The following is a 24,297-nucleotide window of genomic DNA, read 5'->3' on the forward strand; positions in this document are numbered from 1 at the left end:
GAGCCATCTTTCCAGTCCCATGCCATTTTTTTCATACTTTTTATTTTTTTTAGAAAAGGCAAATTATTAGCCTAAAGATATAGCTTAGCAATAGAGGTGCTTACCACCATGCCTGAAGCCAGGGTTCAATCCCTGGGACACACACAGTAGAAAGACTTCTGAAGGTTGTTCTCAGAACTCCATGTGTGTGGTATGATACATGTCCACACACACACACACACACACACACACACACACATGGTACAAATAAATAATAAAATTTAATTTAAAAAAGTAATCTTCAGTTTCCTAAAGAGGGGGAAAAAAGGCATATAGAAGAGGAACATAAAGCAGCTTTAGAAAATGTATTCCATGTCGACATAGATAGCTCTCCAGTTTGAGTGCATACTGCTCTTGCAAAGAACCTGAGCTCCATTCTGAGCACACACATTGGGCACTTGACAACCACTTGTGAATCCAGGTGTAGGAGATCAGTGCTCTCTGCTGGTCCCAGTAGGAACTGCACACACAGAGGAGCGTGCACTCACACATTCACACACACACACACACACACACACACACACACACACACACACACACACACTTAAAAAAGCAAAGTCAGTAAAAACAAAACAAAACAAAAAACAGCCATGAGATAGGTATTCACAGCCCATAAACTCACCTCAGGACCTACAATCACCATGTAAACATTGGGTGTTTCTTGATGCCATTCTTGGGAAGGAAAAGAAAAAAGAAAAAGAAAAAAGACTTACAATGGAGCTAACATGGCTTCAAGTCGCAGCTGGGAAAACAATTCAGCTTAACTACAGATTACTCCATGGTGAGTTTTGTCCTCTTAGCTCTTTAAGCATTCATTCACGCCAGCCAGGATCAACTTCATTTATTTAGAATGCCTATATGTGCCATTGTATGCTTTAACTTGAAGAACTGTTTCTTTTTTGGACTGAAGCAATGGCTCAGTGGTTTAAAACACTTGGCTGCTCTTGCAGAGGATCAGAATTTAGTTCCCAGCAACCACATGGCAGCTCACAATTGCCTGACTGGGGATCTGATGCCCTCTTCTGGTATCCACAGGAAATGCATATCCCTATAACACTGGCAAGATTTTTTTTTTAAATTAATTTAGCCTCACAATTATTTTCAATTTGTCTGGCATCCTTCACACCTGAAGCTGCAAGTCTACACAGAGATATTAAACCCATATGTTACCAAACAGTGATTGGCTGTTTCCAAAGTGATCATCTTGGAACAATCTGCTTAGACACATGAACAAAGTGGAGGAAAGGTCCCCACTGGGCAAGATGGCTCACACTGTAACTTCTGCATTTGGGGAGCAGAAGCAGGAGGATTGAGAATTGGAGGCCAGCTGGGAGCACCCAGTGAGAACTGAAAGCCAAAGCACCTCTCGATTTGCAAACCCACACACCAAGGAGGGCCTAACACATACCTGAGAATGCATCCACCAGGTACAGAGGATCCTTCACGGGTCTGAGCCCACATATTACAAGGAATATGTACAGGTTGTCAGCACTTTGGTCGATCTCTGTAAGAAAAGAGTATGGGACACTCCCGTGGGCATGGAGGATACAGCTAAGTTACCTGGCAACAGTGACGACATCGAGGCAGGCAGACCAGAGGCCAGCAGCTCGCACTGGCCTTCCTGTCCCTAGCGTGCTCTCTAAATGCCTTGCTGTGCGCATTAGCATAGGTAAACCTGAGCTCTACTCGAGCTATGAAATGCAAGGTCCCTGCCACAGAGAGGGAAGGATGGGGCTAGAGCTGATCCACCCACTACTGATAGGAATCAGCAGGCCAGGAAGGACCTGGGCAGTTTCAGTTGAGGCAACTAGAAAAGAGGCTTATGGGTGACTTGGGAATTCACAGATGCATAGTAGATATGAGCATATGTCCCTGGGAATAGGAAATGCACACATACATCTTGCCATCCTGTTGTTTTTTTTCTGTGTTTGCCAGTGGATTTGTCAACTTTACCTCAGAAAACCGTAACAGTTCTAAAAGTAGACATGCATGTTTATCGAGTGGTATTTTTTTTCCCTCCTCTCGTTTGTTTATATTTTGTTTCTTGTGGGCAGTACACAAACAGTGTCTCCTACAATAGTCCAGGCTGGCTTCAAACTTGCTGTGTAGCTCAGGAGAACCTTGAATTTTTGATTCTCCTGACTCCCACCCCCAAGTCTAGGACTACAGGCAGATAGCGCCATGCCCAGTTCATGCAGTGCTGGGATCGAACCCAGGGTTTCCTGCAAGCTAGGCAAGCACTCGACCAACTGAGCTATCTGTATAGCTTTTAGAATGACAGGAAAAGTGGCAGGGAACATGGCTCAGCAGTTAAGAGCACTGGCTGTCATGGCAGAGGACACAGGTTTAATTCCCAGCATCCACACAGTAGCTCCCAACCATCTGTAACTCCAGTTTCAGGGATGTGATGCCCTCTTCAGGCTTCTGTGGATATAGACAGACAAAACACCCATACACATTAATAGTAGTAGGAGTAGCAGCAGCAGTGTACTGGCTGGTTTTGTGTCAACTTGACACAAGCTAGAGTTATCACAGAGGAGCCTCAGTTGAGGAAATGCCTCTCTGAGATCTAGCTGTAAGATATTTTCTCAACTAGTGATCAAGGGGGAGGGCCCAGCCCATTGTGGGTGGTGCCATCCCTGGGCTGGTAGACCTGGGTTCTATAAGAAAGCAGGCTGAGCAAGCCAGGGGATGCAAGCCAGTAAGCAACATCCCTCCATGGCCTCTGCATCAGCTTTTACTTCCTACCTGCTTGAGGTCCAGTCCTGACTTCCTTTGGTGATGAACAGCAATGTGGAAGTGTGAGCTGAATAAACCCTTTCCTCCCCAACTTTGCTTCTTGGTCATGATGTTTTGTGCAGAAATAGAAACCCTGACTAAGACAAGCAAAATAATAATGATAATAAATACAAACTGGTCCTGGTGGCACACACCTTTAATCCTGGCACCCAGGAGGCAGAGGTAGGCAAATCTCTGAGTTTGCGGCCAGCTTGGTCTACAAAGCAGGTCTCAGAACAGCCAGGGATATACAAGAAAAAAAGAAAAAAAAAAGAAAGAAAGAAACCAAAATAACAACAACAATAATAATAGTAATATAAGGAAGGCTTGGGAGTGTCATATCTATAAAGTAGGACAGCAATAGGCACCAGTTTTGGTGACTCTTCCTTCTCATGAGTGAAACTGATTTTTTTACTCCAGGCTAAGAGAAAGTGAGAACTTTCCTGACCAACCAAATGCAAGGAAAGTGGCTATAACCTATTCACAACCTTTAAGCATTGGTCATCTTGTGAAAGGCCTTGGTCATCTGGCCACACACCTCCTTGGGAAAAAAAAGCCTTGATAAAGAGACTCTCATCCTGGCAAAGTGAGGTCCCAGCCCTAAGGTGGGCCTCCGGCACACGTGAGCATTTTGGGAACGGCATCAGCAGGCCTGGAATGGGCAGAGGGTGTCCAGCTGAGCCACAAAACCACAACAGCTCACACCCACACAAATCACGAGAAACAGCCACAGTTGTCTGAGGCCAGGAGTTCTTGAGGTGTTTTATGGCAACTGGTAGATAATTGATTTAATAACAATTGTTAATAGACTCGGCACAAAAGCTAGTCTAGAATATCAGCATTTACAGCCTGTGTAATTGGCCATAAAACCATGCATATGCAAGGCTGTCTTTTTCAGGATAGGCACTTGTCCACACACACACACACACACACTTCTAAGCCAAGCGTGATAGACTATACCTTCAGTCTTAGTAATTAGTAGGCTAAGTCAGGACAGCATTACGGTTGGGGCCAGCTAGGCTACACAGAGAATTCAAGACCAGCATGTACTATACAACAAAAACCTATCTCAGAAAGGAAGAGAGGAAGGAAGGAAGGAAGGAAGGAAGGAAGGAAGGAAGGAAGGAAGGAAGGAGCAGTGAAGGGAAGAGAAGGGGAATGGGGGAAGGGGAAAAGAGAACAGAAAAAGGAAGAAAATTCTGGGGGGAATATGATCAAGAAACTTACATGTTGGGGCAGGAGAGGGCGGGATGGTTAAGAGTGCTTACTGCCTTTGCACAGGACCTAAGTTTAGTTACAGGCACCTATGTGGTAGCTCCCAAGGGTCTGCAACTCTAGCCCCAGATGATCCAATGCCCCCTGCTGCCCTCTTTGAGCATTGCACCTAAATGCTTACATCTACACATAGATACACATACATAATTTAAAATAAAATAAAACCTTAAAAATAAGATGTTTTCTCTCTATACATGAAAATGTTATAATGTGTAATGTCATATGTACATTTTATGCACAATGAATACAAAGTTACTACAATCTCTGAATTAACTTCTGACAATATCACTAAGCTGATCTGAGGGTTTCATATGCCCTCCCCGATATTTTGAATCTTGTGAACTAACCTCAGCAGACAAGCCTTAGTAAGTGCATATTTGACTCAATTCTGAGCCAGAAGCTACAGAAGATGTGGTCTCAAGGTTGGAGAATTGGAATTCAGGCACTGGAATCCAAGGTTAGGAGTCAAGTGATTGTCTTTAATAAATGATAAGTTCTTCTCCTTAATAAAATCTAAGGGGAGGAAGGGTCAGAATGAGAAGGCAGCCTAAGCCTTCATTCCCAGAGAAGAGCGGCTAATGTTTATCTGATCCTCAGACTGTAGATCTGCTGGGGATGGACATCAAAATTACCTTTCCAGATTTATGTATTAATTTCAAAGGAAATACAATTCTGTACATGGAGGAAAAACAGGGAAGGGGCTCCTTAGCTAAAGCAGGAGGCCACAGCCCCACACACAGGACCTGTGTCTTCACGTGTATGGCCCACAGGCCAGCCACATACACCCCACACTGCCACATAGGTGCAGAAACAGCATGTTTAGGTTCAAGAGGACAAGCCAACACAGGTCCAGAGCAAAACACAACTCCGATCTACTCACACCTTCCATCTAGGGAGATGCATTAAATCCATGAGTGGAAGAAGAAGACAGACAGTGAGACAGCCATGAGGACCCCCCCACACACATACACACACCAGATGAAAAACTGGCCTCATGGAATAGGGAGAAAAAGATTAATATGTAATCCAAATGCTGTACCAAGGTGACATTCCAGAAACTCACAGAATTGCTTGGGGGGACTGTCCTGTGCCCCTGTGTGACATGGTGCTGAGGTCACATATTTCTTCCTGCTTACCTGGGTCACCTGCTTTAAACAACTACTTGAATATCTGTTTGGCCCGGTTTGGGGGTATTGCACCTGTGGCCAGTTTAGAGGTACTGGGGAAATCTAGCCTTGTGCCTCCTGGGACCCAGATGGTTTGGAAAGACAGCCCTGGGAAAAGACTGGTCCGCAGGGTAACTCACAGGAAGAGATGCACCATATTGCAGCTGAGAAGCCATGATGGCTGAGCATCGCACGCAGTGGTTACGCACAATGAAAAGTGTACTCCAGGGGCTGCAGAGACTCTAGTGGTTAAGGGCTGCTTCTGCAGAGAGAGGACATGGAATCCGTTCCTGACACCCATACAGCAGCATACAAACCGCTGGAAACACCCAGTCCCGCGGATCTGATAACTTCGTCTGGCCTTTGTGGGCACCAGGCATGGATATACTATCCTACTCACACACAGAAAAACATACACACGTAAACATGTAAATAAAAATAAAAACACTTAAAAGTCTCTCTCGCTCCCCTCCCTCTCTTCTCTCCCGTCCTCTCTTCCTCCCTTCTTTCCTCTCCCCTTCTCTCTCTCTCCCTCTCTTCTCCCTCCTCTCTTCCTCCCTTCTTCTTTCCTCTCTCCTCCCTTCTCTCTCTCTCTCTCTCTCTCTCTCTCTCTCTCTCTCCCTCACCTCTCTCCCTCACCTCTCTCCAAATTTTAGGTGATAGAATAATTCAACTCTGGAAGGCAGGGGCTACAGAAAGGAAATCTGAGCTGTGCATTGCAATTATTTCTGTCCTTTCCCCCTGAAGGAAAGAGTTTGCCCCCTCACTGTGTGCACCAATGAACACAGTAGCATCTATTGGAAGGTTACAATCCTGTCCCCTTCTGTCTCCTGCCTCTTTAAGCTGCCTCAGAAATCTACAAAATGGGACTAGGGAACAATTCGTAGAGGTCCTGGCTAACTTGGAGGAAGCCCTAGATTCACTTGCCAGCAGGGCATAAGCCAGGGATGATGACCCATACCCATGATGCTAGCAACTTGGGGTGGAGGCAGGGGGATTAGAAGTTCAAGGTCATCCTCAGCTACACAGCAAATGCAGGGCTGTCCTGGGCTACAAGAGAACCTCTCTCAAATATAAGTTATTTAAATAAAAATCGATAAAATAAAAATGCATGCTTCAAACTGACCACGTGGTCAGGAAATAGCAGGAATATTTTTTATTCACTTTTTAAAGTGCTCACCCCCCCTCCCAACTCTCTAAATTGATTTTGAGCCTCCTGACCCATAAGACCCTAGAGGGAGAGACGGAGCTAATCCTATATCCATTGTGCCGTTCAAATCTTCTTGCTGGGCTGGAGATTAAATGTAATGAGAATTCAGGAAACTAAATTAGAGAAATGACAGACAGGGGCATCCCATACCTCGTCTTCTAGAAAAAAGAAAATTTAAAAAGGAACCTGGTGGGTCCTGCTCATAGATAGCAGGCTTATTCTCAGACAGAAGAACACTTAGAAAAACCTAAGTAGAGACCCAAGGGCTAGAGTCCAGTACACTAGGGATTGGAACGAGTCTAGCACAGGGGTTCTCAATCTGTGGGTCTCGACCCCCTTGACAACCTCCAGTCTCCAAATATATCCATAATGCGACTCATAACAATACAAAAATTAGTTATAAAGCAACGAGGAAAATAATTTTATAGTTGGTGGGTCCCCCGAGCATGAGGTCTGTAGTTGTAGGATTGGGAAGATTGAGACCCAGTGGTATGACCTGGCTGGCACTCTCCAGCCCGGTAGCTTATGGGAAAATGTTGTTTGCTCTTTGTTCTTAAAAGGTTAACTACAAGAGATGGACCTGCCAAGACTTGGGTGAAGCAGATGCTACCTAAAGGTTGAGTGACTGTCACTATTCAAGTCCAAACTTGTGCCTATAGCCTGCCCGTGCCCTCAAGTACCAGGTAAAGCTGAGTGCAGGTGTGAGCCCAGCCCTGTCCTGTACATAGGCATGTTGTAGAAATTATCTAAATCTGACCTGGGGTTTCTACCCTGCTTTTATATCATTTAATTCTCAGATAAGAACAAACATAACCTTTATATTTACAATAAGCTTTAATTAACACAAGAGCTGAGCAGATATCTACCCTCTACGCTGTTAGAATCTACTTTCCTATCTATAGCCTCCAAGTTATTACTGTGTTTCATCTGGGCTGCTCTAAACTCCAGTTAGGCAGCCCTCAGGGCATGTTTTCTAGACTCCTTAACCTGCGTGCCTTCTTCCTCCTGCCTTCTTGTTCTCCCTTTCCAACCCCAAGCCCAGGAAACCTAAACCCCACTTAATGTCTCTTTTACCCAGCTATTGGCCACTGACTTTGTTTTTAAAAAAAATATTTGTTTATTTTATGTATGTGAATACAATGTAGTTGTCTTCAGACACAGCAGAAGAAGGATGGTTTCGAGTCACCATGTGGTTGCTGGGAATTGAACTCGGGACCTCTGGAAGAACAGTCAGTGCTAGTAACCACTGAGCCACCATCTCTCCAATCTGGCTGTTGACATCTTTATTTACCAATCAGAAATAACGGGGGCGGGGTCACTAGTTTACATACAGATTCCAGGTCTTGGGGGCCCTCACTGAGCATTAAAATACACAGTAAAAAACAAAAATCTCATTATAGGTATTCATGTATTTAGCATAGATCGATGTAATTGTAATTTTGTGTGCTTGCAAGCTGTGGGGTCAGGGGGTAGCATCCACTGCCAGCAACAGACTAAACGGGGCTGTCTGATCACACATGAGGACGGGTGGGGGATTGCTCCAGTTGCTGTGGCTTCCTGCTCTGTCCTCAGTACCATCATTTGACATAACCCTTGCTGGCCTGTATTAGCTGTAAGGCCTGGGTTAGACTTGAACTTTTGATAACACCTTTTCCCCTTGCTTCTGGAGTGCTGCCATCAGATGTGGCCATCAGACCCTTGCCCTGGCACCTCTCCTATCCCTCAACTATATAAAAAGAGGCCTGAAAAGCTTTAGCAGAGGGTATTATGCTGACTGGAGTCTAGATTTTAGAAAAAGTATCTGTCCTGTGGTTGTATAAAAATGGAGAGCCAGCTAGGCAGTGGTGGTACACGCCTTTAATCCCAGCACTTGGAAGGCAGAGACAGGTGCATCTCTATGAGTGAGTTTGAGGCCAGCCTGGTCTACCAAGTAAGCTCTAGGCCAGCCAGAGCTACACAAAAAAACCCTGTCTTGGGGGTGGGGTAGGGTGAAGATCCAGTAGCACCCTCACCTCATAGGAAAACCAAATAGGTTTTTTGTTTTGTTTTGTTTTGTTTTGTTTTGTTTTTTTGAGAATAGACAAGGAAGGGGAGTGAATTAGGATGTTAGGATCTCCAGCACATAGAACAACAAATGGAGTTAGGAGAGTTGGGGGAAGATGGGAGAAGAATGAGGTGTCTTGGCACATGTCTATAATCCCAACACTTGGGAAGGACCAGCCTCCACTGCATAGCAAGTTAAAGGACAAACTGGGCTACCTGCAACCTCGTTTTGAGGAAGAAGAATGAGGAAGAAGAATTAGGAAAGCTGAGAACCACTATCTTCTTTCTGTTGTCATCACATGAGGGTCAAAGAAGTATCAAATTACAATCTCGGCTCCCAAAAACTCCAGAAGCCCAGGTGAACCAGATAGGTCATCCCCCAAGACCCGAACCCAATAACATTGACCAACTGTACAAGTGGGAACTCACACATGATTGTTAAACTCTCAGAAAAATTCTAGAGATCCACTTGCTTTACTTTGTTCCTCCTGTCATCAGCTACCCCAGCTGCAGCCAGGGTCTCCCTGCACCCCTGGATACTGAACAGAAAGAATTTCTCACTGTCCACAGTGATATGGAACAGTAGCCAAGTCAGCCCCATGGGGGGGGGGGGGATGCCGCCAGTGGAGTATTTTAAATCTCTTGGCTGTACTGTTACTCACTCGACTACAAGCCCCAAACATCAGTCCTGAGCTAAGGGGTTTGACGAAAAGCCATCGGCTTTCAGGAATTATGGGTCTCAGTTATGCCTCCATCGTGTCCTGTAATATATTGAAACTGAAATAACCTCAAGGCAGACGATTTAAAGACACCCCCCCACCCCGGGTTCTGAAGAATTGCACCCACATGCTGACATGAAGAAGCAACGGGGTCTCAGGGGTTCATTTGTAATGCCGAGAACAGCCACGCTGCGATCACTGAGGATTGATGAATGTGCTACTGAAAAAATTTTTCTACGAGAATGCTGGGGATTTTTCTTTTCAACTAAAACCAAGGCTGACATACAGTGTGTGGTGGGAATTTTTGGTAAGGCTTTTAGAGTGAAGACAAATTTGGGGTGCCCTCACATCAGCTGGGCATGGGGAACTGATTTCAAATTTTGAGCCTTGGAAGTTTATAGAGAAGCCTATAGCTTTGGGGTATTGAAGCACTCCACAATTTGGACCCTATACAAAGTACTAAATATAGGAAGTCCAAGGTGCCTGAGTTCTATCCCCAGAACCCACAAAAAGGAAAAAGCTGGGCATAGGAGTGTGCACTTTTAATCCTGGTGCTGGGGGAAGTAGAGATAGGATTTCTAGGGGCTCACTAGCCAGCCATCCTGGACTACTTGGTGAGTTCCAGGCCAGTGAGAGACAGTGTCTTAGTCAACAAGGCAGACAGTTCCTACGTATAACACTTGGGAGTGCCTTCTGACCTCCAAGTGCACCCATGTGCACACACCTGAATGAACTCATAGGCAAACGATCCTAAAAAATGTTGGATTAGAACAGAGGAATTCTTGTCTTCAGATCTCATGACAGTAGACAGCTTTGCCAGATCTAGCTTTTATGACCAAGAATGACTGGATCAAAGCTCCCAATAAGATTGCTGCCCCCAAAACAAACAAACAAAAAACATATCCTGTAGGTCTTGTTTATGGACAGTCTATATTTAAAAGACTTTTCATGATAAACTTTTGTCCAACCAGCATTACTGAGCTTATTTCATAACATGAATGAAAGCTGAAGTGGTTAAGTTTCTCTGAATTCCACCATGGACTGAAAACGGCCCCTCCCCCGAGCCACCTATGGGCTGTGTCCTGATGCCACCTTGCAGGTGACAGTGCTGCAGGATGCATGGAGATCAGATTAAATGCATAGTCTCACACCAACCGGCCATTAGGAATGCCTCCTAAGAAAACAGCTAGGCGAATGCATGGAGAGTGGAGATCACACTGCACATGGAAACATTGTAGAAAGAGAAAGGCAGTATCCAGCAAGACGCTTTGAGACATCTGATGGCAGACTGCAATTGATGCTCTCCCGAAGGCTCAGGAAGGGAGCCGAGCCTTACCTGATTGCTGGAGGAAGGTGTTCCAGTTAAAGTCAGCATTTGGTATTGTTGCAATTCCTGAAAGATGGAGTAGAAAAGAAAAAAAGGAAGTTTTGGCACTCACAAATCCATCCAACTTCTTAGGCACTCTGGTGGCGTTTCCTGGGCCCCCTGGGCTCAAAGGTTGAATGCACCTGTGGATTCCAGGGATGTAGCATCCCAATCAACCGCCATCCCAAGTGACCACCTTGGTTGGTACAGACCTGGAGCTCTTTAAAGAGACTTCTAAAGCACTGGCACTTGAACTCAACCCTCTGGGTAAAGGTTCACCTTCACTTACAGTTCCTGAAACCAACACTCAAACAACTGCACAATTGTGTGTTCTCTGTCATTTCCTCAGATGTGATTTTTTTTAAAGTTAAACTTATTATTATTTTAAAAAAATCAGCCCCTACTGATGACTGTCTCAAGTTCCAAGGAAAGCTAGGTATGGACAGAAAAAAGGCTCTGAAGAAAGAGAGGAAGAAAGAGGAGGGTTGAACTAATAGGTTACATTATCTACCCACCTCTAACCTTGCTTCAAGGTCATCACTTGCCCAGAAAGTGCTACTTAGGCATCTTCTACACAGGACCTATAGTCCTAAGACCTGTGAGGTAGGTGCCCCACAAAGAGGTCAAGCCAGTTCCAGGAGCCCAGTTTCTTGGGACAAGAAACAAAACAAAGGAGCACCAACCTCTGTCTCCAGGACTCCAAAACACATTCCCAGCCCTTTGGGCACATCTGTTTTACAATGGAGACTCCTATGACTAGTGTTTGAAAAGTAAGGTAGATCTCATGTAACCCAGGCTGGCCTAGAACTCACTCCCTGTTGATCTTTCTAAGATTCCATGCCAAGTCCTGGGGTCTCAGAGGCCCAGCGGAACCCTAGTGACAGGATGAAACCAAGAGGGACCTGTGGGGCCCAGGAATTTCAGTGTTTCCTGCCTCAGCCACCATACCTGTATCCACCTAACCAAAATCAGTCCACGGTCTTTCTTTGTCCATTCTCTGTCCTCGAGGACAGTGGCTTATAAGGGTCAGTGGAGCCAGATAAGAGAACTGTGTGTCACTGTCACAAGGTACTACTGGGAGGGGATGAAAATAGTATGGGGTGGAAGAGTCCATATCCCCCAAATCAAGTTCAGTCCTGTGATTCCAACTAAGGCTAGAGATAGGATGGCCAGGAGTTCAAGGCCAAGCTGGGTTAGAGAATCTATAAAAAGAAAAAGCAAATGAAGCACACAGGGAGGAACAGTGAAAACTACCGCCGCTGGTAGAATTATATGGTCATCTGTAGTTTTCTTTATTGTTTTATAATTTTTCTGCCTCTCTTTTATTCTAATGTTAGAAAGCAACAGAAATGTATCCTCTCTGGTTATTCTAAGTACCCCTCATAAGCTATATTATCTAAGCAGGTAGCACTCTCTTAAAATGTAGAATACCCGGGGAGCCAGCAAGATGGCTCATTAGGTGAAGGTGCTTGCCACCAAGCCTGACTTCAATTCTTGGGACTCGTATGGTGAAAAGAGAGAGCCCGTCAGGGGGTGGTAGCTCACAGCTTTAATCCTAGACCTCAGGACAGAGGCAGGCAGATCGTTGAGTTCAAGGCCAGCCTGGTCTACGGAGTGAATTCCAGGAGAGAACCAAGTCCTGACAGTTGTCCTCTAACTTCCATGTGTGTCCAGTGGTGTGTACATGAACACAAATGAGTGAAGCAAATGCAATACATTGTATAGCTATTATAGGTACACTTTAAATTAGTATACTGTATATTATTTAGATATATTATTTTTAAAATATATAATATATAAATAATATATATAAATTATATATATATACATACATACATACATACATACATACATACATACACACACACACACACACACACACACACACACACACACACACACACACACACATATCTGTTCTTACCTTGACTCTGGACAAAGATCTTCCCAGTTGCATGTGGCTTTTGAAAGGGGAGGAGAAGGGTAAGGAGGAGTTAGTTTGATGGTCCAACCATTCTATACTTTCAGAAACCAACATAATTACATTACCCTTTTGGGAACATCTCTAAGTCACCCACAAACAGCTTGTTAGGAGCACAGAGTTGCTTCCATTTCTAGAGGGATTTGCCTTTAATAACAGAGAGTCTCTAAGAAGAACAAAGAAAGAAATCGGGCTTAATGCTAGGACTATCAGCAAGAGAGTCCCCAAAGCCAAGGAGTGTACCTGTCACCAAAGGAGAAGTTGGTGGACAAGTGCCATTCATGGGTACTTTGTTCCCAAGTGCAAAAGGGTATTGCCCATCCCTCATGACAAAGGAGGAAGAAAAGAAGAGAGGACAAAGAGAGGATGGGGAGAGGGGAGGAAAGGGGGGAGAGGGAGGTGGAGAAAAAAGGAGGAGGTGGTGGGAGACCCAAAAAGGACAAGTGGTTGCCAGTGGAAAGGACAGGTTGACCTCAAGACCAAGCAGCACTTTCAAAGTTCCTGGAACCCCAGCAGAGGCAGCTGTCTCTTCTTCTGCCACCTCCCTCCTTCTCTCCCTCCTCTTCCTCTCCTTTGCTCTTGTCCTTCCTCCTCTTCCTTCTCTACTTACCTCTTTGTACCAAGATCCCAACTTCTTAGCCTTTGTGGTGTTCCCTGGTGAGAGCACACAAGTGCCACTAGATGGCAAAAAGCCCATTTTTCTAGATCCCAGATATAAGGGGCTAGTGCTCATTAAATGTCACATCTGGACAGATGTGAGAGCTGGAGAGGGGCAGGGAATCCTTTATCCCATAGCAGAGGAGACACTCAAATGCTGATGATGGTTGTGGTCAAAATAGAGACCTCTGGATGAGCAGTGGGGACAAACACTGCGTATATTTATCTTGTGAACTTAATATTCTTATGAAGGCAGAAAGTGACACCTGAAGCCAGAGGTCACCATTCTGTCCTGTGCATACATATTCTACACACAACCACACATACATCTACGTGGGGCACAGCACCACCGTTAATAAAGTAAGGCTCTGACATTGTAAAGGGCACACATAACTAGTCCTCGAACTTATCTGTCAAGTTGGGGTACAAGCTGTGGTGACAAAGCCCAGGCAGGCAGACACTCCATGGGAAGACAGAACCAGCTACCAATGTGAGGAAGAGCAGCTTCCACTCCAGAACAGGGCTGTTCGCTTCCGTTTGGGTTTTGCCTCAGCATCTCGATCTTAATTTAACCCTTTGAACCACTGGCCCACCAAACCCTTCACTGCCCTATTCAAGGTTCCATCCAGCTGATACAGGTGTCCCCAAGGGAATCCCCTTGACCTCAAAAGCCCTTAGTAAGGAAGTATTTCAAAATATCACTTCTCAGTTAGGCACAGTAGGGTGAGCCTATAATTTTTATCACTTTGGAGAGTAAAGCAGGAGTATTGCCTTGGGTTTGAGGCTAGCATGCAACACATCCAGAGCCTACCTCAAAACAAAATCTCCTGTTTAAAAATGATAATAGAAACTGTCCACAAAACCAAACATAAAATGAGGAGTGGAGACAGACAAGTTATCCTGTGGCATCCTAAACCTCACCAACACAAATGAGAAAAATAACAAGTTCAAAGGCATGCTAGGTGAGCCCTCAGCATGGGCTGTGGTCTTCAGGGACTCAGTACTTCAGAGCCATAACTCTCTTGGGACCTTCCAGTCCACACCCCTTATACCTAGACAGACATGTCTCCATAGACCTTGTGCCATTGCCCTGAGTCCAGCTTTTACCAGGGCTCCAGACCTCTCATCTTCAGGTTTGAGGCCTCCTATGCTAGATTCCATACTCAGAACCATATCCCCATATCAGCCTTTCTGTTTGGTTGGTTGGTTTGTTTAAAAGGTGGCTGGGGTCAGCCTCAAACAAGCTAGGTAGCTAAAGATGACCTTGAGTGTTGGATTCTCCTCTTCTGAGTACTTGCATTACAGAGGCAACCACCAAGATTTTGTGGGGGGCTGAAGGATAGGACTGGGGGTTTCCAACATGCTAAGGAACCTGTGATCTATTGAAATTCAGCCATCCCAGTTATAAATGCCTTCCACTCACAGCCATGTATGTTTTCAAAGTGAAGCCCCACCTTGTTTTACTGTGTTATTTTTTCTCCTTGCTTGGTAACGAGATTTATATGAAAAAGAACAGGAGGGTAAGGGACCTCGTTTGGAAGTGCCAATCTGTGTGTAATCTGCATTGATACAATGTATGTGTAATCTGCATTGATACAATGTATGTGTAATCTGCATTGATACAATGTGTGAGCCTCCAGTGTAGGGGTGGTGATTTCCTCTAAGCAATTTGTAACCATTATATAAGTTCTTTTAAGAAAGCTACAATTGGAAGTCATTTTTGTAATTTCAAATCAAAGTCATTATTTTTGCTGCCGAATTGAGCCTTAGACTCTGCATCTATTACAAGAACTCTTAATGTAGTTTCCACTTGCAGAAAGTTTAAAATCAGAAGATTAGCCTTTTATATTAATTGGAGAGTGAAAGGACTTTTTGTAACTGTGGTCTAATCTTCCTTTTCTTTTGTCTTTGCCCTTATCTTGAGATGTTCCCGGGTCAGAGACAACTGCTATACTATAGAGCCATGTCCTGACCCTTCATCTAAGGACTGTACCACCTCCAAGCTAAGCCCTAGACCCTCCCTGGTTGATTCTAGGCAGGTGCTCTACAGCTGAGCCAATTCCCTCTTCCCACCCTGTTTTTAGTATTATTCTATAAAATGGGTCTCTTACAAAGCTGTGCTTATTTTAGAGTATCTACCCTACAGGATACTGGCTTTTCCCATCAAATAATTAGTCAAATTAAATATAATTTTTACAAGCATTAAAATAGAGTCTTAATACTCCCCCCTCCTCTTAAAATATCACAAAAAAAAAAAAAAACAGCTTCTCAGCCTTTTAGGTTTTCATTAGATCCCAGAGAAATAGCCACAAGAGATGAATGAATAGAGAAATTCACAAGTCTCCAGGTACGGCCATTTCTTCCCATGACAGAGTTCAGTTGCCAGCTTAATTAATTTTGCAAAGAAAAGGGAACTGAAAGGGGCATCTTGACTTTTTCTACTTGTATTATTAAGTATATTTCTAATGAGAATAGTACCCAGGCTGCTCTGGGATTAGCATGTCACCACACCCAACCTAATTACTTTTCTAAATGAAGGTGGAGAAAATGCAGTTTTAAGTTTTGAACTGGATTCTTTGCTTAAAAGCACATTGACATACATGATATCTACATATGCACATATTCTTTCCTTTTTAAAAATGTCTCTGTTGGGAAGGGGTGGGGAGGGAGACAGGGAGAATGTGCATACAGTACCCACAGAGGCCAGTAGAGGGCATAGGATCTCCTGGGACTAGAGGTATAGGTGATTATAAGCTGCCATATGGATGATGGGAAGTGAACTCAGATGCCCTGCAAGAGCAGCTCGTGCTCTTAACCACAGAGCCATGTCTGTAGCTTCCATGTTCTCTCCTTTGAGGTCACAAAGTGTGCATGGTGGTGACTTTAAAACTTTAATCTCAGTACTCCAGGAGCAGAGACAGGCCTACCTCTTTGGATTCAAGTTCAACCTGGTTTACATAGTGAGTTTCAGGTCAGCCAGGGCTACACAGTGAGACCCTGCCTCAAACAAAAGACAAAGGAGGAGGAGGAAGAGGAGGAAAGAAAGCCCAAGAAAAGTAGAAGCACCTGCAGTCTTATCTTTCTAAACTAGGATTACTGATATCTGGTCACACTTTGGAATACTTAGGTAAGATTAACCAAACTACATCCTGAGTCAAGCCTGCTTCCAAAACAAAGCACATAAAATTAAAAATGAAAGCTGGCATTCCCTCCAGCAAGATTAAGACTCTGTTGCTCAAAACACATCATTGCCGTTCACGGTCCATGAATCAAAGTCTCTCCTCAAAAATCTACCTAAAAGAATCCCATAAATACAACCAAGTTAGACACCTTTATATTATTTATACATATTTGTATTTGAAAAGAAATCAAATCAAATAAAGGCATTGGGCTGAACTTTATTGGAAAAAATCTGCCCACAACTCTGTAGAAAAATGTGTATTAAAAACTGCTTCAATTTCAAATTTAATAACTACCCCTCAGCCTTTAAACTATGAAAACAAGTTATTCTCATCTTTTATTAGGCTTACGTCAGTATCCCCTATATCCTCATCTGGGGGGGACCAAGCCATCTTAGCTACTTCACGAGTCATGTTTTTCTTCCTTAATGTTTACTATGTTAAAAAAAAATACCATTAATTATATGTACATGTGTGGGTGGTTGTGTAAGTGCACCTGAGTGCAGGTACCCATGGAGGCCAGAAGAGGGCGTCAGATGTCCTAAATCTAGATGTAACCTAGTCATTTTAGATTTATTTATTTTATGTGCATTTTATGTTTTGCTTGTACATATGTATGCATACCCCGTGCACACCTGCAGCCTGCAGATGTCATAAGACGGCACTGAGTCCCCTGAAACTAGACTTCAAGATGGTTGGTGAGCTGCCATGTGACTACTGGGAACCAAAGTGAGTTTTCTGGAAGAGCTTTTACTGATGACCCGCCTCTCCATCCCTCGGTGTCTGTAGTTTGTTTGTTTTGAATGCCTGGCGACTGTCTCTGGAAGAGGACTGTCTGAGAGCCAATGTGGCTGACTAAGGGTAGTAGTGTCACTGAAGCGTTTTACTTCAGAGTTGGAGTCCGTTGCTAATACTCAGTGAGTTGTTTCGAGTGCTATTCAAACAACTTCATTGTTTTTGTTTTTGTTTTTTTTACCATATGTATTTATTTGTTTGGGTGGGATGCACATACTAGGAGCCATGTATATTTATTCCTTTGGGGTGGGTATGCACATGCTGTGGGCCATGTATTTATTTGTTTTGGGATGTGTGTGTATACACATACCGTGGACCATGGGTATGTATTTGTTTGGTGTGTGTGTACATACTGTGCATCCAGTGCCGGGGGGTATAGGAGGATGGGGGGCAAAGTTATAAGAAGAAAAAGACATTAAAAAGACATATGGTGCACAGACATATGCACAGGCAAAACACCTATGCGTAGCAAATTAATTGCTTTAAATATGTGACCTGGTCAATGTGCTATTCACATTTCGTTCCAGAGTCACCTAGAGATAGCCATGGCACTTCAACTTCAGAAGTACAGAAATGCTTTTCACCTGTACAAATGTCACCTTCTGACATAGAACATCTCAAAGTTGCACAGAGAGACAAAAGAGCAGCACTCACTGTTTTCCCAGAGGACCCAGTTCAGTTCCTAGCACCCATACAGCAGCTCGTAACCATCTGTAACTCCAGGTTCAATGGAACTGACACCCTCAGACATACATGCAGGCAGAACACAATGCACTTCAAATAAAAAAATAAACCATGGAGAAAAAGATCTCAGCATGGAGTGGGAAGAAGACCCAAAGCCCCACCCCTAGCCAAGGAGCTATTGGAAAACTGCAAGCTGCTGGGAAAGGTTCAGTCTTCTTTTTGCATGTGAACCCCTGCATGTTGACTCACTTTAGGGTAGTTCCCACATGTCCAGCCAAGTGGATTCAAGGGGCTTAAAAAGCAAAAGGAAAATACAGAGTTGTGTGGGTAGGGCACCAAGGTAGAGCTGGAAAGAAAGGAGTTGGGAGGGATGAATGTGGTCAGTATACATTGTATGGGGCTGAGGCGGACATGGTGGTACACACCTTTAATCCCAGCGCTCAGGACAGCCAGAGCTTGTTACTCAGAGAAAACCTGTCTCGAAACACTAAAAACAGAAAAGCATTGTACAAGGCTGGAAGGAGGACTCACAGGCTAAGAACACAGACAGTTCTTACAGGAGGCCTGGGTCTGATTCTCAGCACCAGCACGGCGGCTCACAGCTGTCTCTCACTCTAGCCCCAGGAAGTTCAGGCACCTGACAAGCATGTGGTAGTCTACAGATACACGTGCAGGCAAAAGTACCCATACACAGTTGTTCTTAATTTTAAAAACTTTTTTATACATTGTATGAAATTCTCAAAAAATTTATTTTATTTAAAAAAAAATATCTTTTTAAACATCACTGAACATTTTCAGATGCCCATGCTGGGGAAATGCTGTACACAACTGTGCCATACCAACATATCTGACTGACTTCTTTCCTGTCCCCAAGCCCCACTGAAATGACAACAGAGGAATACATACCCACTGCATCTGTGCGGTGTCCTTCATGGCCTCGGTGAAAGCCACAGCAAACCTAATCGATAGAGAGAACAGCCAATCAGTTTGGAATGCAATTAACACAACTGAGGCACAGCTTTTCCTAGCAGCCCATGAGAGGTGGGGAGGACACAGCCCTAAGTTCTATTTGTTGCCATGACTCCCAGTCACTGCCCATTAGGCCTTATGTTCACCCACACCAGAAAAAGTTGTACATGGGAAAAAAACTCAATGATGCTCAAACCCTCTTTATTTCTCTTGTTCTTTTGAGTCATGCAGGGGAAGTAGAGATTAAAACCCAAAGGCCAGGCTGGGGTGATGGCTCAATATTTAAAGAACACTGACTGTTCTTCCAGAGGACCGGGATTCAATCCCCAGCACCCACATGAGGCAGCTCACAAGTACCTGTAACTTTAACTCTGGGAGATCTCACACCTTCTTTGACCCTTGTATGCATGTGACATTCACGTTAAATATATTTATTGGGTTTTTTGTTTGTTTGTTCTTTGGGGGGGGTTCTTTATTTGTTTGGTTTTTATTTGTTGAGTCAGAGTTTCTCTGTGTTCTCTTGGCTGTCCTGGACCTTACTCTATAGACCAGGCTAGCCTCGAACTTAGATCACCTGCCTCTGCCTCTGCCTCTGCCTCCCAAGCACTGGGATTGAAGGCATGTGCCAACGCTACTGCCACCGCCGCTGCCGCCACCACCCAGCTGCATTTACATTTTTAAGGAATAAAAGGCCAGAAAACAAAATTGAGTAGGTGACATAGTTTATCCCTAATACAGTGAGCACTCCAGAGCAGAGGCACATGATGCAGGAGCTTGACGAAAGAATGTGTGCATGTTATTGTACACATATGTGCCCTGGGTGCCTGCATGATAATGAAAGTTTCTACATGTTAAATGCATGTGGCACACACACATACATATACATGGTGTAAATTAAAAGAAAAATAGAAGCAAGTCCTAAGGGGCGCCAGTGCCAAGAAAATGGGGGGGGGGGAGGGAGAGATGCTCTATTTAAGATCGTGTTGTCTGTCCAGCAAAGATGGCTCAGCAGGAAGAGGTGTTCTGCCAAGCACCACCACCTGAGTTTGATCTCCTGGTATTCACAAGGTGGAAGGACAGAACCAGCTCCCTTAGGTTGCTCTCTGACCTCCACACATGCTCACACAGGCCTGCTGAATTAATAAAGGTATTTTTTAATTGCCTTTGGCACGAGAAGAAATAGGTACATTTTAACAGAATGGCATACAACATTGCTTCCACATAAATTGCATAGTAATATTCCTTTTTTCAATCGAACCATTGAGAAATGGAATAAGCAAAACCCACAATTCAACAATCACGGCACCTGACAATAGCCATACACAGACACACAAACACACACACACACACACACACACACAGAGACAATTACATACGTGTAATTCTGTAACAATTACAGAACTTGATCTCCATTTTGATCTCTGTAAAATTTTATGGTTGATTCCAGCCATCATCTTGAAAGGAGCCAGAATCATCTAAGAGGCAAATCTCTGGACATTTCAAAGACATATCCAGGAGGGAGTTTCTAGATTAAAAGAATGAAGTTGGGAAAGCAGCGCCACGCTAAGGACTGGAACTGTGGGCTGAATAATAGGGGAACATCAGCATCCATCTCTCTGCTCCCTGACTTGGGAATGCTACATAAGCAGCTGCCTCATCGTGATAGACTGTGCCCTCAAATTTCAAGCCAAAAATGCATCCTTTGTTGTTGATGTTGTTATTTTAAGACCAGGTTTCTCCATGTAGTCCTGGCTGGCCTGAAACTCACTATGTAGACCAAGCTGGCCTTGAACTTAAGAGATGCCTGCAGGGTACTAGGATAAAAGGTATGTACCACCACACCTGGGTCCTTTCTTCCTTAAGTCACTTTTGTCAAGTATTGCGTCACAGCAATGAGAAGGGTGACTGATGAATACTGTTCTGGCTCATTTCATGTCAACTTGACACAAGCTAGAATCATTGTAGAGGAAGGAGTCTCAGTTGAGAAAATGTCTCCAAGAGATCCAGATGTAAACAGGCCTGTAGGGCATTTTCTTAATTAGTGACTGATGGGGGAGGGTCTAGCTCTCTGTGGGTGGTGTCATCCCTGGGCTGGTGATCCTCGGTTCCGTAAGAAAGCAGGCTGAGCAAGTCATGGGGAGCAAGTCAGTAAGCAGCATCCCTCCATAGCCTGCCTCTGCATCAGCTTCTTCTTCAAAGCTCCTACCCTCTAAGAGTTCCTGTCTGACTTCTTTTGATGATGAACTGTAATGTGGAAGCATAAGCCAAACTCTTTCCTCCCTGACTTACTTTTGGTCATGGTGTTTCATCACAGCAATAATAACCTTAACTAAAACAAGTCAAAGACACATGGCATCGAGTAACAACCATTCAAGGTAGGGAATACAGAGCTGAGACTTGCAATACACACCTCTCCAAAGTGCAAAGAGTAAGACTGCATTGGAAATGAGGAGAAGATAGAGAGCAAAAGTAAAGGAGAGATGGGGATCAGACTCAAATGCACCCAGGCACTTCAGACAACACAGTCAGTGAAGGGGTTAAGTGTGGGGAAAGGGTTGCCCCATCCAAGACGAAGATGGTGGCTAAGCTGGAGAGATAGCAATTTAGAGCATTGGCTGCTCTTCCAGAGGACCTGGGTTCAATCCCCAGTACCCACATGATAGCTCAAAACTGTCAGTAACTCCAGCTCCATTTGATATAATGCCCTCTTCTTGCCTCCAAGAACATTGCCCATACACGGTGCACAGACACACATGCAGGAGAACACCCAGACACACGAGATATAAATAAAGAGAAAGTGTGTTTAAAATGAATAATAAGGGCAGGAAAGGAGGAGGGGGTGGGGTGGGTGGGGGAGCACCCTCATAGAAGCAGGGGGAGGGAGGATGGGATAGGGGGTTTATGGAAGGTAAACTGGGAAAGGGGATAACATTTGAAATATAAATAAAATATATCCAATAACAAAGAAAGGAAAAAACCTGAAAAATAAATATAACATCTGATAAGTAGTATTTTTCAAAATGATCCAAATTTTCAAATATACTTTATTTAATTTTGATACTTATAATTACTAAGCAACTGTTAGGTCATAATTCTTAGAAGCTAAAAGTCTAATCCAAAATTAAGATTTGATACTATATTATACAGGATAAAAGTTTAAAATCCTGAAAAAAAATTCACACAGCCCCCTAAATAGAAAAAAATATGCTAATTTAAAAGTGTTTGATTAAAAATTAAATGTATATTATAAAGCCAGACGAACTCAATAACCTCATTTATAGAAACATGAGCCTTATGGTGTCAGACAAGAAATTCATGACTCATGTGTCTATCTTGCCTACTGGCCTCAATCAATACTCCCCCCAATAAAAAATCAATATTTGCTTTAATAATAATGCAATAAACAATCCTAATGATAATACTGTAAGATGGGTTTGTTCAATATGTTTTCAGTAAACAGAACTACGTTTCTTTCATAGGACAGTGTAGAATGAGCCATGTAAATGGAAGGACAATTATGTTTTCAGGATGTGCAAACACTAGTAAGAAATTTGTACTAATACGCCACCTTTTTAAAAAATGATTTGTGTGTGTGTGTGTGTGTGTGTGTGTGTGTGTGTTTGCAACATGTGTGTGGTACAGTACTTATGGAGGCCAGAAGAGGGGGCTTGTCCTCTAGAGCGGGAAGTGTATTTCAGTTACAGGAGCCACTTTGATTCGGATACAGGGAAGGGAACTTTGGTCCTCTGCAAAATCAGTGAGCTTTTCATTGCTATATTTGCTTTTTAAATATTTAATCATTTTGATTTTATTATACGAATGTTTTTCCTGCGTTGTGCCTGTGTGTGTGTGTGTGTGTGTGTGTGTGTGTGTGTGTATGAGTGCGCGCACACATATTAGTACATCTGCATGCGTGTGTGTACCACACTCAGAAAGTGCCCATGCAGCTCAAGAGGAGCTGGCCACAGCTAGTGTTTGGAGCAGGGATTCCCACACTATCCTCACAGGACTAATGGATGTATCAGCATAGAGAAGCACCAACTGCAGCCAACAGAGCCATGCTCTTGGAGGCTCTCTGGTCCTGGATGGCTGGGAGTAATGTATAAACAGAAGACTAAGCCAGGGTACAGAATCCTAACTGGTGACCATCTCTCACATGGTGTACAGAACTCACAAAGGAACACAGACAGGAGCCATACTGAATAGTGAATAGCCATACTGAAGAACAGTTACAAGGATGGTCCTTGGGCTGGGAAACCTAACTTAGGCCTGCTTTGCTCTTAAATTATCTACTCAGCCCTGCACTGTGGAACATTTTTATAGTCCCAGTACTCAGAAGGTGGAGGCAGGAGCAGAGTTCAGGGTCATCCTCGGCTATCCACAGATGTCAAGACTACTTAGGTTACAAAAGACCCTGTTTACACACACACACACACACACACACACACACACACACACACCAAAAACACATGATAGGATTTTCTTCTTACTACATAAATCCTTCCAGAATGTTCCTGTGATAATAAAGTAAGCCAGGTGCATTTTTATCCCTGTTTAGTTATGATGAGAATTTGTAGCAAAACAAAACTATGCAAGGACCAGCTTTGTTTTGTGGGGTTCTTGTTGCTGTTATTGTTATTGTTTTGAGACAGGGTCTTTCTATGTATCCCTGGCTATTCAGGAACTTTGTATGTAGATCAGGCTAGCCTCAAGTCTCAGATATCCTCCTATCTGTCTCCCAAGTTCTGGAATAAAGGCATGCACCACAGTGCCTGGCAAGGGCCTTATTATTGATTGGGGTGAATTGGTTTCCTGGTAAGAAGAAAGCCTTCCCACTGGGAGAGCCATGGCCTTACCTGGCTTCCTCCAGAACTTTCCCCATGACTTCCTTTTTTTCTTTGTGATTGGCATCTTCATTTAAATCAGTTCCACCAAAGATGACCCCGAAAGGAATGCCATGACCTGCAAAATGATGACAAGTGGAACAGACTAGGCATCGGGAGACGTCCCCTGATGACTGGTCCTCATCCATGAAGCAAAAGTACATGTTCCCATAAGACAGGGCTGTGGGGCTTGTTTTGAAAGAGCTCTGTAGCCCAGGCTATCCCCTGACTCTCAATTCTCCTGCCTCAACATACTCAGAACTGATATTATAGGTGTGCACCACAACTTTTAGATGTGATGTGTTTGTGAGGGGGGAGGAAGGTAGGGAGAGGGACAGAGGGAAGGGAAGGAGAAAAAAGATTTAGGGAAGGGGAAAGAGGAGAGAGAAACAAAGAGAAAGGAGGAAAGAAGAGGGAAGAGGCAGAGAGACAGAGCAAAGGAAGAAAAAGAGAGGTGTATGTGTATGAGGGGTATGTGTGTGTTATAAAAGGGTAGGATGCATTTACCACAGTGCTGGTGTGGAGATTGTAGGACAACTTTGTGGATTCAGTT

General features: G+C 43.9%; 1 protein-coding gene across 2 annotated transcripts in view; it reads right to left on the minus strand.

Moving 5' to 3' along the window:
• The window catches only part of GLT1D1 (glycosyltransferase 1 domain containing 1), a gene marked incomplete at both ends in the record, with an annotated part of 67,986 nt that overhangs the window by 24,730 nt on the left and 18,959 nt on the right, over window positions 1–24,297 (minus strand). The window contains 6 exons of one of the 2 annotated variants that reach the window (XM_080941312.1): window positions 662–711; window positions 1,448–1,543; window positions 10,567–10,623; window positions 12,521–12,557; window positions 18,799–18,850; window positions 23,718–23,823. In XM_080941312.1, the coding sequence (XP_080797438.1) occupies window positions 662–711; window positions 1,448–1,543; window positions 10,567–10,623; window positions 12,521–12,557; window positions 18,799–18,850; window positions 23,718–23,823 (398 nt within the window). The remainder of the gene's footprint in view (window positions 1–661; window positions 712–1,447; window positions 1,544–10,566; window positions 10,624–12,520; window positions 12,558–18,798; window positions 18,851–23,717; window positions 23,824–24,297) is intronic. The other variant, XM_080941313.1, reaches the window with a different exon arrangement.

The sequence above is a fragment of the Micromys minutus genome, assembly GCF_963924665.1.
Source record: "Micromys minutus genome assembly, chromosome: 29".
Lineage (NCBI taxonomy): Eukaryota > Metazoa > Chordata > Mammalia > Rodentia > Muridae > Micromys > Micromys minutus.